The 12,841-nt window shown below is 40.5% G+C and overlaps 1 protein-coding gene and 1 long non-coding RNA gene across 8 annotated transcripts in view; one reads left to right on the top strand and one right to left on the bottom strand.

Moving 5' to 3' along the window:
- Positions 1 to 4,116, top strand: part of LOC113106918 (semaphorin-6A-like) — a 51,323-nt gene extending 47,207 nt beyond the window's left edge. For 6 of the 7 annotated variants that reach the window (XM_026268959.1, XM_026268960.1, XM_026268958.1 and 3 more), the window contains one exon: positions 425 to 3,143. In XM_026268959.1, the coding sequence (XP_026124744.1) occupies positions 425 to 1,470 (1,046 nt within the window). In that variant the 3' untranslated portion in view covers positions 1,471 to 3,143. Of the gene's footprint in view, positions 1 to 424; positions 3,144 to 3,464 lie in introns of those variants that run through there. The other variant, XM_026268964.1, reaches the window with a different exon arrangement.
- A 4,868-nt stretch (positions 4,117 to 8,984) lies between these two features.
- LOC113106709 (uncharacterized) lies at positions 8,985 to 10,287 on the bottom strand. Its single transcript, XR_003292552.1, has 3 exons — positions 9,912 to 10,287; positions 9,741 to 9,812; positions 8,985 to 9,289 (listed from the first exon to the last, which is right to left on the bottom strand). It is a non-coding gene; the product is annotated as an uncharacterized LOC113106709 (long non-coding RNA).
- Positions 10,288 to 12,841: the final 2,554 nt, after the last annotated feature.

Below are 12,841 nucleotides of genomic sequence, written 5' to 3'. Positions count from 1 at the left end.
AAGAGAAATGCTCATTTTAGAAGAAAATATCAGACGGCACTTAGAGGCATTTGCATCCCGACTCTTAAGTTGGGTCTGTTTTCCTTCTTGCTAAAGGTAATGATCGAGCAATAACGTGCAGCCATTGTACATAACTGACCAATCATGGCGCATGAGAAGGTGGGATCTACGCAGAATAATGATTGATCTGCGCAGCCGAAACCTGGTTATTTTAGGCAATATAGTAATCTGGCAAAAATGTGTCTGTAAAAATGTCCTGTATGATCACCCTAGCCATCTAGTGCATGTTTGCATGGGAAAAAATGATGGAAAAGCATTGCAACGAAATGGGAAAATGCATTTTGTGTGAACGGCCATAGTTTTGCATTGTAGATGAACTTTGTAAACTGTTCAATAATAACACATTATGAAACTCTGTTTGCAGGAGTGATCCGTGAGACGTACCACCGAGATCGTGATCAGATGGTTCCCATCACACTCCTGGCCATCGCCGTCATCCTCGCCTTCGTCATGGGTGCCATCTTCTCCGGCGTCGTGGTGTACTGTGTGTGTGACCACCGGCGAAGGGACTTCGAGCTGCCCGGCCGCAAAGACAAGGACTCGGTCCAGTCCCGACGGGGATCCATGAACAGCGTCACCAAGCTGACGGGGCTATTCGAGACGCAAGCCAAGGACGGACGACCGGAGGCCATTCTGACCCCGCTCATGCACAACGGCCGCTTGGCCAACGGAAAGATGCTTATCAAAGCTGACCAGCACTTGGATCTGACCGGTCTGCCCACGCCCGAATCCACGCCCATGCAGCCGCGCCGCAAACCCAGCCGAGGCAGCCGCGAATGGGAACGCAACCAGAACCTGATCAACGCCTGCACCAAAGACTTGTCCTCCATGGGATCTGTGGTCATCCCGACGGACCTGCCGCTGCGGGCGTCTCCGGGTCACATCCCCAGCGTGGTGGTGCTGCCTCTGCCCCAACACCAACATGAGTATGTAGAGCAACCGCACCGCGGAGAGCTCACCGATGACCAGGCCGCCACGCTGGAATACAAGTCCCTCAAGAGCCCGAGCTTGGCAGATGGTGAGAGAGCGCCTCCAAGAGTCCCCCAGCGAGAGGCGTCTCTGGGAACCATGGTTCCTCAGATGGGCAAGAGGCTGGACATGCATTCGTCTGTGTACGGCCGCGGCTATCCCATGAGCTCGGGCCTCAAGAAACAGCACAACACCAACTCATCCAACTCATCCCACATGTCCAGGAACCACAGTTTCCGTGTGGAGACGCCTCCTCCGCCCGCTCCGCAGCGCGTGGACTCCATGCACATCACCTCCCCGCCGCCGATCCTCGGTCTGTCGCGCCATCCCAGCCTGAGCTCGTATGGCTCTCTCTCCAGGCATCTCAAGCCTGACGTTCCTCCTAAACCCAATCTGGTGTCCCTTACCACAAAAGCCAAGTCTGGAGACTCCTGCACATAATCGATTGCTGCGGGATGATGGGGAACGTGAAAGTGCGTCTGCTTTGTACAGCTGTGTACAGGAAATGCAACTCACTTTTCTTTTGTTTGTTATGTATATACATGTCCAGCTCAGGCTGATGCATCTCTGTTCCCGGAAAGGAGGAACTCCGGCTGGGAAGGTGGCCGCATTGTTGCCAAAAGCACACCGGAGACAGGCGCAGAATTTAGAGAGACGCCGTGGTTATCAAGCACTTGGATGCACAGCGAGTTCAGCCGGGAATAGAAGCTGGAGTTTACAATGAAAACTGTGAAAAGCCGCCACCTGTCTCAGCGTTACTGTTACTGGACAAAGCAATCGAGTTCTGCCTTCGCGCAAGAGTTCAACACGTCTACTGAAAATGTCGACTAAATAACATGTGACTGTTAATACTAATAGCGGGTTGTATTTATTTTTTAATAAAGTGCTTTTGCAGAGAGAACGTCTCTTTTAGGCTCGACTGAGACGGGAATGATCATTTTAGTTTGAATTAATCTATTTAAAGTCATTAAACTGGAGCCAGTACTTCTGTCCACTAACTCTTCGGAAGTTGCTAAGCGAAGTCAGAGACGACTCCGGAAGCCTCCGTATGGAAGGAATATTTCTCGAGCCGTGCCAGAGGGGCTTGTGGGTAGAGCTTACAGCCCAGACAGGAACTCCTGAATCTCACCTCTTCATAGAAAGTCCATCCGAGTGCCATTCTAGCCGCTCTTGAGACGCTTTCAGACGTACGGTTTCTTCTCGTTCATGTCCAAACAAGTCTGTTTTTCTCCTTCCACCTGTAAATTTGTGCCTTACACCCCTGAGTAGTGAAGCATTTGTTAGCTGTTAACTGTTGTAGTTCTTATGATGACGTTTGTTTCCCTCGTTTGATTATAAAAAAAGAAACAAAAAAAACACGTAATTGAAGAATGTAGGTGTTGTCGTTGTCGACTCTGGTCCCTATGCTAACCACAGATGGCTTTGTGCTTGATTTCTGATTGTGCCAATGATTCGTCAGAGTCGGCCCTCTCGTCGTGCTGGAAGAATGTTTCATTTTGTTTTCCCTTGTCTTTTTTTACTTTTCACCAAGTCAAGATGATGTTTAACACTGTGTGTAGATGACTTGTGTATCTGTGGATCGGGCTGCTTCAAGGCAATAAGAGAAAAACACACGAACCAATCAGATATACGTTTCTCCCAAACACACACAAACTTTCTAATGTATACGATCAAACACAGTTTTTAGGCAGTGAATACAGGCTGGCTCCTGTGTAGATATGCACTCTGATAATATTAGGAAACAGATTAATGTTTGTGACAGATTCCGATTAATATAATTTTCTAGCTCTATGGTTGTGATGTAATATGAGGGATTGTTATTTAACTATTTTGACACACGTTTTATTGAACTTGACGTCCAGGAACTAGTTTTGGCTTTGTAGATGTTGACTTCACCCGATCCTCCGAATCGATCCGCTCCGGCCGAAGCGAACGGAGCTCGAGGTTTCCGAGCTGGTGCCTTTCTAGACTTTGGAAGTGGAGTTTGTTCTCTTGTATGATATGGTTTCATCACCGGCCCTCTCCCACATCTGATTCACGGCTAAATGTATGTTGTAAAGAAATTCTCTTTAATAAATGGAAAAAAGTAATAAAAACATTTCAGATTCTTGTCGCAGAGCTTGTGTTTTTTGTGAAACGTGAGACGGATGTGTTCACGCTATGATGAGTGCTTTAGGTAAGCGTCGTCACATGAGGGTTTGGCATCTCCGCAGCAAAGACTCGATTGTTGAGGATCTCTAACCATGAATAAACACAACGATAAGAATCGCTCTGGAGCCCTGTGTGGCCCTTCCAGACGCCCGTCTTCAGACATGATCACAGAAGGTCTCAGGTGTCCTGTGTCTCTGTCTCAACATGCTCTGTTTGCTCAAGGCTCTTGTCCTCACTGTTAGTGAACTTAGTTACTAACTACCCACTTTGTGTTCTGTAAACAGAGACTGAATCAGCGGAGATCCACACAAAGGCTTTGACCTCCAGAACTCAGCTGTTTACACTTGTGATGCAGATCTGAGCGAACGCCGCTGATTCACAGACAGAAATCCTGAATCTGATATCTGCTAATGACCATTTCACTCGTATAGTTGAATAAAGCAGCCGTTTAATTGACGTCAGCTGTGAGTGGATAACTAAAGCTGGAGTCAAACCTCAGAAGATCCTGAATAAATCACATTTACTTCTCTTTGAACCCTACCAGCGAGAGGAGGAGTCGGTGCCTCGTAATAAATCACATTCATAACCCGTGACATTTCACTCTCAAGGTGTTTCACTGCAATCCCTGTTCAGATTTTCATTGCAATAAAAGTCAGATTTTAGATACATGTCCCACATGGACGCTACAGGCAAAACATTGTGTTTTTATGCAACGATCAGTTTTGAGATTTGGGTATGTTTGGCTTTTCATAAAATGTTTGTTTCAGACTAGTGGAGAGAAAACATCCAAAACTGTTTATTTTCTTGCACTTCTATCTATTTGTGTCTGTAGATTTAAATCCCAATACATATCTTTAATGATTTCTTACAAACACCAAACTACACTGTTTTATTCCTCTCTATATTCTGAAGGTCTGTTCACATTTAATTCACAAATGATTATGCAACAATTTTTTTCTGTCTTTTTTTTTCTTGGCAGTATTTTCTGGTTTATGGAGTGATAAAAAGTTAAACCCAAAATTCCCTTTGGAAAAAACCTTTAACTGTCAACAAAATCAAAAAGTTTTGAACCTGGCTTTATGTAATCTTCAGACATTTATGTGCTGGTAATGTATGCAAATTATTGCAAAATCTACATCTGCATTAATAAAACACAATACAATAAAACAAAAAATTCTATAGCATATTTAAAACAACTGCAGTTGACCAAAGTGACCTTTCCAGCAACATTACATACAGTCTCACAAACAAGATTCAACATTAAAATGTAAAACCTGTTCCCTCTAGTTATTTCTAAAACCATTAGCACAAAAGGTACGATTTCAATCTAGACTTAAAAGCATCCACTGATGGGGAATATTTCATGTACATTAGGAGAGGGTTCCATAATCGAGGAAAGCCGTATCACCCTTTGACTTTAATCTCCTTTTGGGAACATGAAGAATCTTCTGATGTGAAAGTCGAAAGTCTGGCTGCAGTATTTTGTATTAATTGAAGACGAGATAACTGACCCTGTGAAATACCTACAGTGTATAAACAGTATTACAGTAATCGATGTGTGATGACACAAAGGCACACATAATAGTCTCCAGATCCTTGAAAAAGAGAAATGTTTTCAGTTTACAAATGATTCTGAGTTGATAAAAGGCACAACACTAGTAACCTGTTTATCTCAAGCTAAGGCTGAATCCATTATAACACCAAAATTCTTGACATGATCTGAAACACTTATCTTCATAGCAGCCAACCTACTTATCATTTCCTTGGAAGCAGAAGAAGGTCCAAAAACAACACGCTCAGTCTTATTAGTATTAAGATGAAGAAAATTGCTTGCCAACCAGGCTCTTATCTAACCTAAACACTGAGGATCGATTGGGATATATAACTGTGTCATCTGCATATTAATGATACATACTATTATATTTATGAAAAATTGGGCCCAAAGGGCCCATATACAATGAATATAAAATAGGCCCAAGTATAGACCCCTGTGGCACACCACTATGTAATTTAGCTGATGTAGAACAGATATCTCCAAGACAAACCAAGAAAGATCTATCTTTTAATTATGATTGAAGCCATCCTAGAGCAGTACCCTTAATACCAACAACTTCCGAACGCTGCAATAAAATACCATGACCAACGGTATCAAAAGAAGCGCGTGAGAAGTGAAGTGAGATCAAGTAAAATAAGAATAACTACCTTTCCTGAATCAACTGCCAATAGAATATCATTGTAAACATTAAGAAGGGTGGATTCTGTACGATGAAGAGACCTAAAACCTGATTGGAATATGTCTATAAGAGCATTCAAATATGGACCATAAAAATCAGTCACAAGGTTCTATTTTTCTAAATTATTATCTATACGTCATAATGCTAAATAAATGCACTTTAAATTGATGTATGGTTTGTTATTGGTTTGTTTGTATGGTTTAATAATATATTTACAGTAGTACATTTACAAAATATCTTCATGGAACATGATCTTCACTTAATATCCTAATGATTTTGGTCATAAAAGAGAAATGTATAATTGTGACTCATTGTATTCAAGGTATACATTTCATCAGTAAATACATTCCCTCGAACCAATGACCCTGCCTTTGCTTGCATCACAATCTAATATTTGAGCTACAGCAATATTTGATAAGATAATGCCTTATTTTTCCATATTTAAACATACAATTAATATATATATATATATATATATATATATATATATATATATATATATATATATATATATATACAATTGCAATTAAGGTAATCAATCAGCTGTGGAAGTGTGTGGAGGTCTGTAATGTGTCTTGTGTAAGAGTGAAAGTGTTGATGGAGTCAGTAGTTTATCACACACTTCCATGAGACTCTGACTGTAACTCAATCATACAGTGATGTAGGTCAGCACCAGACTGGCCTGTTAATGGACGCCATGTTTACATCTGAAATGAGCAGTTTTCCAGACCATGTGATGTTCAGACCTCCGGCGTGGAGTAAATCCCTGGACCGTGGCGATGGAGGGGTGTAAGCGGGGATAAAGCTGCTGGCACCGGGATCAAAACGAGACGCTCTACTTTGCCTCGGCTTGTAAAACTCTGAGGCATAAAGAGCGTGAAGCTGCTTGAGAAGCATGAGTTTGCTGAAGTGATACGAGCTGCTCAAATCCCTCCAACCACAACAAAGCGAGACCCAGTGAGCCTGTGTGAACGTGTTTCTGAGCTCTCAGTCGTGTTTCAGAAAGCAGATCATCTGTCACAGGCAGCACAGTTTGTTGGGAGTTTTCTGCTGAAGGTCGTGACCTTGTCTCCTGAAGGAAGCTCGCTCTGAGTCCGCCGTGTTCGAACCCAGAATGCATCATCTCTTCTGCAAAAAAAAACAATGTTTTATCCGTCTGTCCCAGCTAACAGAGAACATTTTGATGTTATATAACTGTTAAATAACATTCTTAAAGTAATGCTTATGGAACGCACTTATAACTGAAATCTATCATTCTCAAAGAGGAGAGAAAATATTCTTGAATCATTTTCTGAATATCCTTTCGATGATGTTTGTTCTTTATATAGCCTTCTAATTACAACACAAAAACTGAACATTTAAATATTCTTAGAATATTCAAAATACATGTTCAAATAAAGTTATGAGAATAATTAAGAAACCTTTTGTAACCTTTAAATAACTTTATAATCACAAAAAGTAAGCTGTGCATTTTAATGTTCTCAGAATATTAAAATAAATGTACTAATTACATTATATTTTGGGTCAAAATAAAGTAAATAAGAAACCTTTTTGTGCCCTTTAAATAACATTTTTATCACAATTTTTTTATTATTATTTTTTTTATTTTAAAATAATGTTCTTACAATGTTATTATAGCCTAGGTTTGTTAAACCCTTTATTTTTATATATATATATTTTATATAAATATATATATTTTTTTTTTAAGTTGCCCTGAGATTTCAAGCTAATATTTTGATAATTTATCAACAAGTTCACGTTCATGTGACTCTTATTTCAGTTAATGATCACATGACATGCAGATAAACATATAAATACTTTTTAATCTACTATTTAAATGTGCATTATTATTATCTGATCAAACCAAGGCTGAGATCTGTCTGGTGTGTGAGGCTCAGATTGATCAGATGCTGTGTGTGTCTCAGATCCGCAGGGATCAGGTGCTCTGAGGAAGGCCTCGCTCCTCTTAAGAGCTCATTTCAGCCCGAGCTGAAGGTCAGATGGATTTTCTGTCTCCGAGGAAATGATTTCCTGATGAATCCTGTTAACAGCAGCACTTCAGATTGAGTGATTCCTCAGTGAACATGAGAGGACGCGGCCTAATGACTGCATACTTGATTACTGAGCTTAATTAACACATTTACAAGATCACTTACATTACTGTTCCCGTTCAAAAGCATTAATGCTGTCGTCGTATAGACGTGTACGTATGAGACCCAGGAGCACAAAACCAGTCAGAAGGGTCCATTACGTGGAATTGAGATTTATACATCTTCTGAAAGCTGAATTAATAATCTTTCAGTGATGTGTGGTTTGTTCGGAGGACAATATTTGTCTGAGATACAACTATTTGAAAATCTGAGGGAGCAAAAAAATCTAAATATTGAGAAAATCATGTTTAAAGTTGTTCAGATGAAGTTCTTAGCAATGCATATTACTAATCAAAAATGTAGTTTTTATATATTTACAGTAGGAAACTTATAAAATATCTTCATGAACATGATCTTTACTTAATATCCTAATGTATAATTGTGACTCGTACAGTATATTGTTGTGTATTTCTACAAATATACGTCTGTGACACTGATGACTGCTTCTGTGCTGCAGGACACATGTATATAAATGTTCATATAGTGCTTAGCATTTGATTTCAGTGAAAGTCTCACCTGACACAAAGGTCAGAGGTCAGACACTCATACGTGATTGTCTGAGGATCCCTGGAGAGGTTAGTTGGAGGAAGTGATGTCACAGCTGGTGTGTGTGTGTGTGTGTGTGTGTGTGTGTGTGTTCTGATGTATGTAGGTTAGTGAAGCTAAAAAAAGAGCAGCAGCAGCTTCATCTATAATGAGAGAGCTCCTCCCCCTCCATCCCAGGTGTCCCACAGCTGTGACATGATTTGCATACAGTCCCACCCACTTTCATGATCATGCTGACAATGCAGGGAGGTACACACACACACACACACACACACAGATGTTCCCTCACCTTGAGAAGATCATCATCCAGTTAAGGCAGTGTCAGTGAATAACAATCATGAGTGTGTTCAGATGGGGTGTGTGTGTGTGTGTGTGTGTGTGTGTTTGTGTGTGTGTGTGTGTGTGTGTGTGTGTGTGTGTGTGAGTGTGTGTGTGTGTGTGTGTGTGTGTGTGTGTGTGTGTGTGTGTGTGTGTGTGTGTGTGAGAGAGAGAGAGAGAGAGAGCTGAAGGGTCATTGTGAAGCTCCTCAGTGATCTCAGTGTTCAGATGAAGACGTCTCCAGTGTCTTGGAGCAAACAGCTCGTCCTCCGTTCTTCACAAACACTGGCTCTTTCTGTTTGGCTCTCCACTCGGTTCTTTCTCTTTTCTCTTTTGGTTTACGCTGCTCTTGCCCTCGAGTCGCATCTGCAGAGAGCATCAAGAGGCGCATTCACATGAACCCGGCGTGTGCTCGCCCGCTATTGTTTTAGCAAGTTTATGACCTCAGAGTGCTTGCAGATGGGATTGTAGCATCAGATAACAGACTGAGATGAAGATCTCCACAGCCCTGATCCGTCAGCACTGAGCGGGCATCATCAATGCATTAAAGGGTCATGACATGAGAAATCTAATTTGCATTGATCTTTTAGCATCTAAGAGGTCTTTGCACCATTAAAACATCCTGCAGGTTTAATAAGTCCACGCTCGAATCTGTCTCAGGACCAAACCAGTGAATACTGGACCAGTTAAAACACTTTTACAAAATGACACAAACAGTGAATAACAAATGAAGGTAGAGCTATATGTGTACAAAGCTTCAGTTTTTATTTAGATTTCAGAATGCACACTTTGTCCGTTGTAATACATATGCTGAGGATTTCATCCGTCCGATGTTTTTTCAAGTTCATCTGATGTTCGCTACTGTAATGTAAATATGAATGTAACTTTTTAATAAGCAGATTTGAATGCTTAAGACATGGCTACTTCAGATATAAAATAACTGACTTGTTAGGTGATGTTTTCTTATTAAAAGTGTATTGACCAGCCAGTTATGACTGCACATGCACATCGGTCATAGCTTCTAACGGCTGCTGCAGTGATGCAATGGCTTTCCTGATCAGTGATTGGCTCTTTCATTTAGAAGGCGGGACTATTCCCCCAGATTGTGCATTGCCGTTTCTCCCATTCATACGTACTGGAGTGAAGCGTCTTTGTATTTATCTAGTCTTTGGTGCATCCCTGTCTGGTTTTGCTTCCAGCGTGATATTAATGTAGTGTGAGGCTTTATATCTGTGTACACTTACCCCAACACTAAACCTAACCCTACAGTATTAAGAATCCAGTGTTAGTAGCTGTATTTTTGTTAAAACACCTGACTACGATGAAAGGATCACAGGTTCTCCAGCAGAAGATCCTCCTTCATATCTCAGCACAGCCAAAAACTCTAAAATTAGGGCAGAATTCATGAATACTTTGAAGCTGAGCAAGCGTTCACACACACACACACACACACACACACCCTACAGCAGCCATAATTACACACCCGCTAATCCTGTTTCCCAAATCCAGGTGCCAATGGATCCATGCGGAAAATCCCGCGGCCGCACGTTTTCTCCATCTGTCTCTCGGATCCGGTTTCACACAAAGATCTGTGTCTGTCTTCATTCGGTCTTCATTTGCTAAAAATCTCCCTCCCAGTGACCTCAGCCTAAAACCCTCGAGTTCCCCACAGAAACGAACAGCATGGTCTGGATCCACATGAGGGGGAATAAATAATGACTCAGTCCTGATTTTTGGGTGATTTATTGCTTTAATCCGTTTAGTGCTCATCTGTTCATGTGTTCAGGATTTGAGGAACCGTGTTTCCTCCGGAGGTTTATTAGGATTCATCCAAACCTGATGAGAACTTCACTGATATAATCACACAGATCCGTTATTAATTAATCTTGTTCTCCAGCTGAGATAAATGCTGCTTGAGATTTCAAGGTTTGTTTTCAGAGAATGTGTGATTTCATTCACTGGAAAAGAGCGATTATTGAGAAACGTTTTTAAAAAACAGGGCAGATTTATAAGATTTCTCATCGATTGAGTCTAAATAATGGTCTTTAATAATTCCACTTAGTGTTGATTCACTAAATCCCTCGTTCAGCTGATATTCATCAAGGACACTGCGGGTTTAGACTGAGACTCGTAAACCATGCGATGTTTGTTTCTGTTGCTTCGTTTCTACACAGATCTCAAAACTAAACACACAAATAATGACACTATACATTAACCCTTTATGAGATGTTTATTTTTATTTTGGTTTCAGAAAATCAACGTGATCGCTCTCTTCACAAATCAGCTCTTTCTTGTTTTTATTACATGTTCTTAGACTTTTATGTCACTTCCTGTCTCCCGTGGTGTTTGTAGTCAGCTTGTAGTCCATTTGTGTGTGTGTGTGTGTGTGTGAGTGTTGTGTGTGTGTGTGTGTGTGTGTGTGTGAGTGTGTGTGTGTGTGTGTGTGTGTGTGTGTGTCTGTATGTGTGTGTGTGTTCGGGGGCATCCTCTCACATCTGTATCCCGTGATGGAGATAGCTCTGTGTTGGCTCCAGACGGCTGTGATCGGCTCGTTCCTCCTGAACTCTGTGTTCTGTGTTTCTCTGCTGGAGTCTCAGCTCCGAGCCTCTCGCCATCTGTTCAGTGATCTGTGCGTCACACGTTTCCCTGCGGCGGACAGAACCAGCGCACCTCGAGACAAGACACAGGAGCTTCGACTGACCGACGAGTCTCCACCAGCAGCAGACCGCAGTCCAGCAACACTCTCCCCATACACAGATAAAAGCTTAAATCAGAGCAGAATAAGAGATTACATTCATGAGGCATGCACTGCTAAAAATGAATATCTTGCTCTGTGGTTCTGTGTTGTCTGTGTTGTTTTCCAGCACAAATATCTAAACATCCTTGAATCAGGACACATTAGATGCTTGTACTTGTGTACGGATCGACTGCTGAGAAACAAACAAACTGTCGATGCAAAATTAATTTTTTTATTAAAGTATTAAGTACTAAGTATTAAGTAACAAGTATTAAGTCTTGTTTTCTGAGAAACTGATCAAAATAAAGTGAGTTTATGCTTTAAACAAGAAACAAATATCTGCCAATGAAGTATTTTGAATTAACTTCATTTTTATTACATTTAAATTTAGCAGATGCTTTTATCTGAAATGACTTACAAATGAGGACAATAGAATCAAACGAACACGAGCAATGATATACACCAGCGAAGTCTCAGTTTAACACAGTACACATAGCAAGGTTTTATTAATTATTATATAGATAAAAATAAAACAAACAGAAAAAAGAATAGAGAAAGCTAGTATTAGAGGACCTTTATAGAAACAAACAGAGCTCAAGTCTTTAAAGGACCATGGACAGGTATTTGTTTCATGTTTTAATCACAAACTCACCTTATACTGATCAGTTTTCCTATTAAACGATGCTTATAATTTAGTTTATAACATATATATTCTTTTTATATATGTATTCTTTATATTTTATATTTAGTAGGCAATGAAGTCCTAAATCCAGACGCTTCAGAGCTAAAGCATCTTTAATGAATCCTCATCAGACGTGTGACGAGCTTCAGTTCATTAACACTTCACACTCCACAGCTTCAGTCTGGATCACACACACATCCAGAAACAGCCACAGACGTCAGCGGAGGAATCATGGGATAGCAGAGCGTCTGAATCATGTAAGACACACACAGAGCGGTCAGCATCTGAACGGGTTCAGTTTTAAGACTGAAATCAAGGAAGTAAAAGCACCTCATCAATTATTAGCACACGTGTGTCCTGTAGATTCACTGAGTGCACACGTGAAAGTTTCATGATCATATCCATAAAATATCAACAACACTCAGGAGATCAGCGTTCACTCCCGGACGAATCCACAGCCAAAAATAAAGAAGAAATGTGTATTACTACAAGAAATGTGATCGATCTGACACTATGAGAACTAAACTAGAACTGAAGTGATGTGAAGAGCTGATACGGCTGAACAAAGAATTGAATTCACATTACAACATTTGACACTGAACTGAATCTGAATCTGAATTATGACTCTTTCTCCTGGTTTCACAGACAAGGCTTGAGTCTAAAGTGGAAGTCTGAGCTGTTTTAACTGAAAGTAACTTGCACTGATCTTAAAATATATCAGTGCCTTTGTTTTGTCTCAAGATGCACATCACTAATGTTTTACTCTAAGACATGTTGATAAAATTACTTAAATGTCCTAATTTAACTAAAACCTGATCCTGGCTTAGTCTAAACCCTGTCTGTGAAACCAATGTTGTTTGGAGCTGCTTCATATTCTGAATTAAGAATTGAAGAATTTAATTTGTTTTATAATTGATTAAAGGTCCCGTTCTTCGTGATCCCATGTTTTAAACTTTAGTAAGTGTAATGTTGTTGTTGTTGTTAGAGTATATAT

Source organism: Carassius auratus, chromosome 8 (genome assembly GCF_003368295.1).
Source record: "Carassius auratus strain Wakin chromosome 8, ASM336829v1, whole genome shotgun sequence".
In the NCBI taxonomy this organism is placed as follows: Eukaryota; Metazoa; Chordata; class Actinopteri; order Cypriniformes; family Cyprinidae; genus Carassius; species Carassius auratus.
Note: the sequence above shows the minus strand (reverse complement) of the source record. Positions and strands in the feature narration are given on the sequence as shown.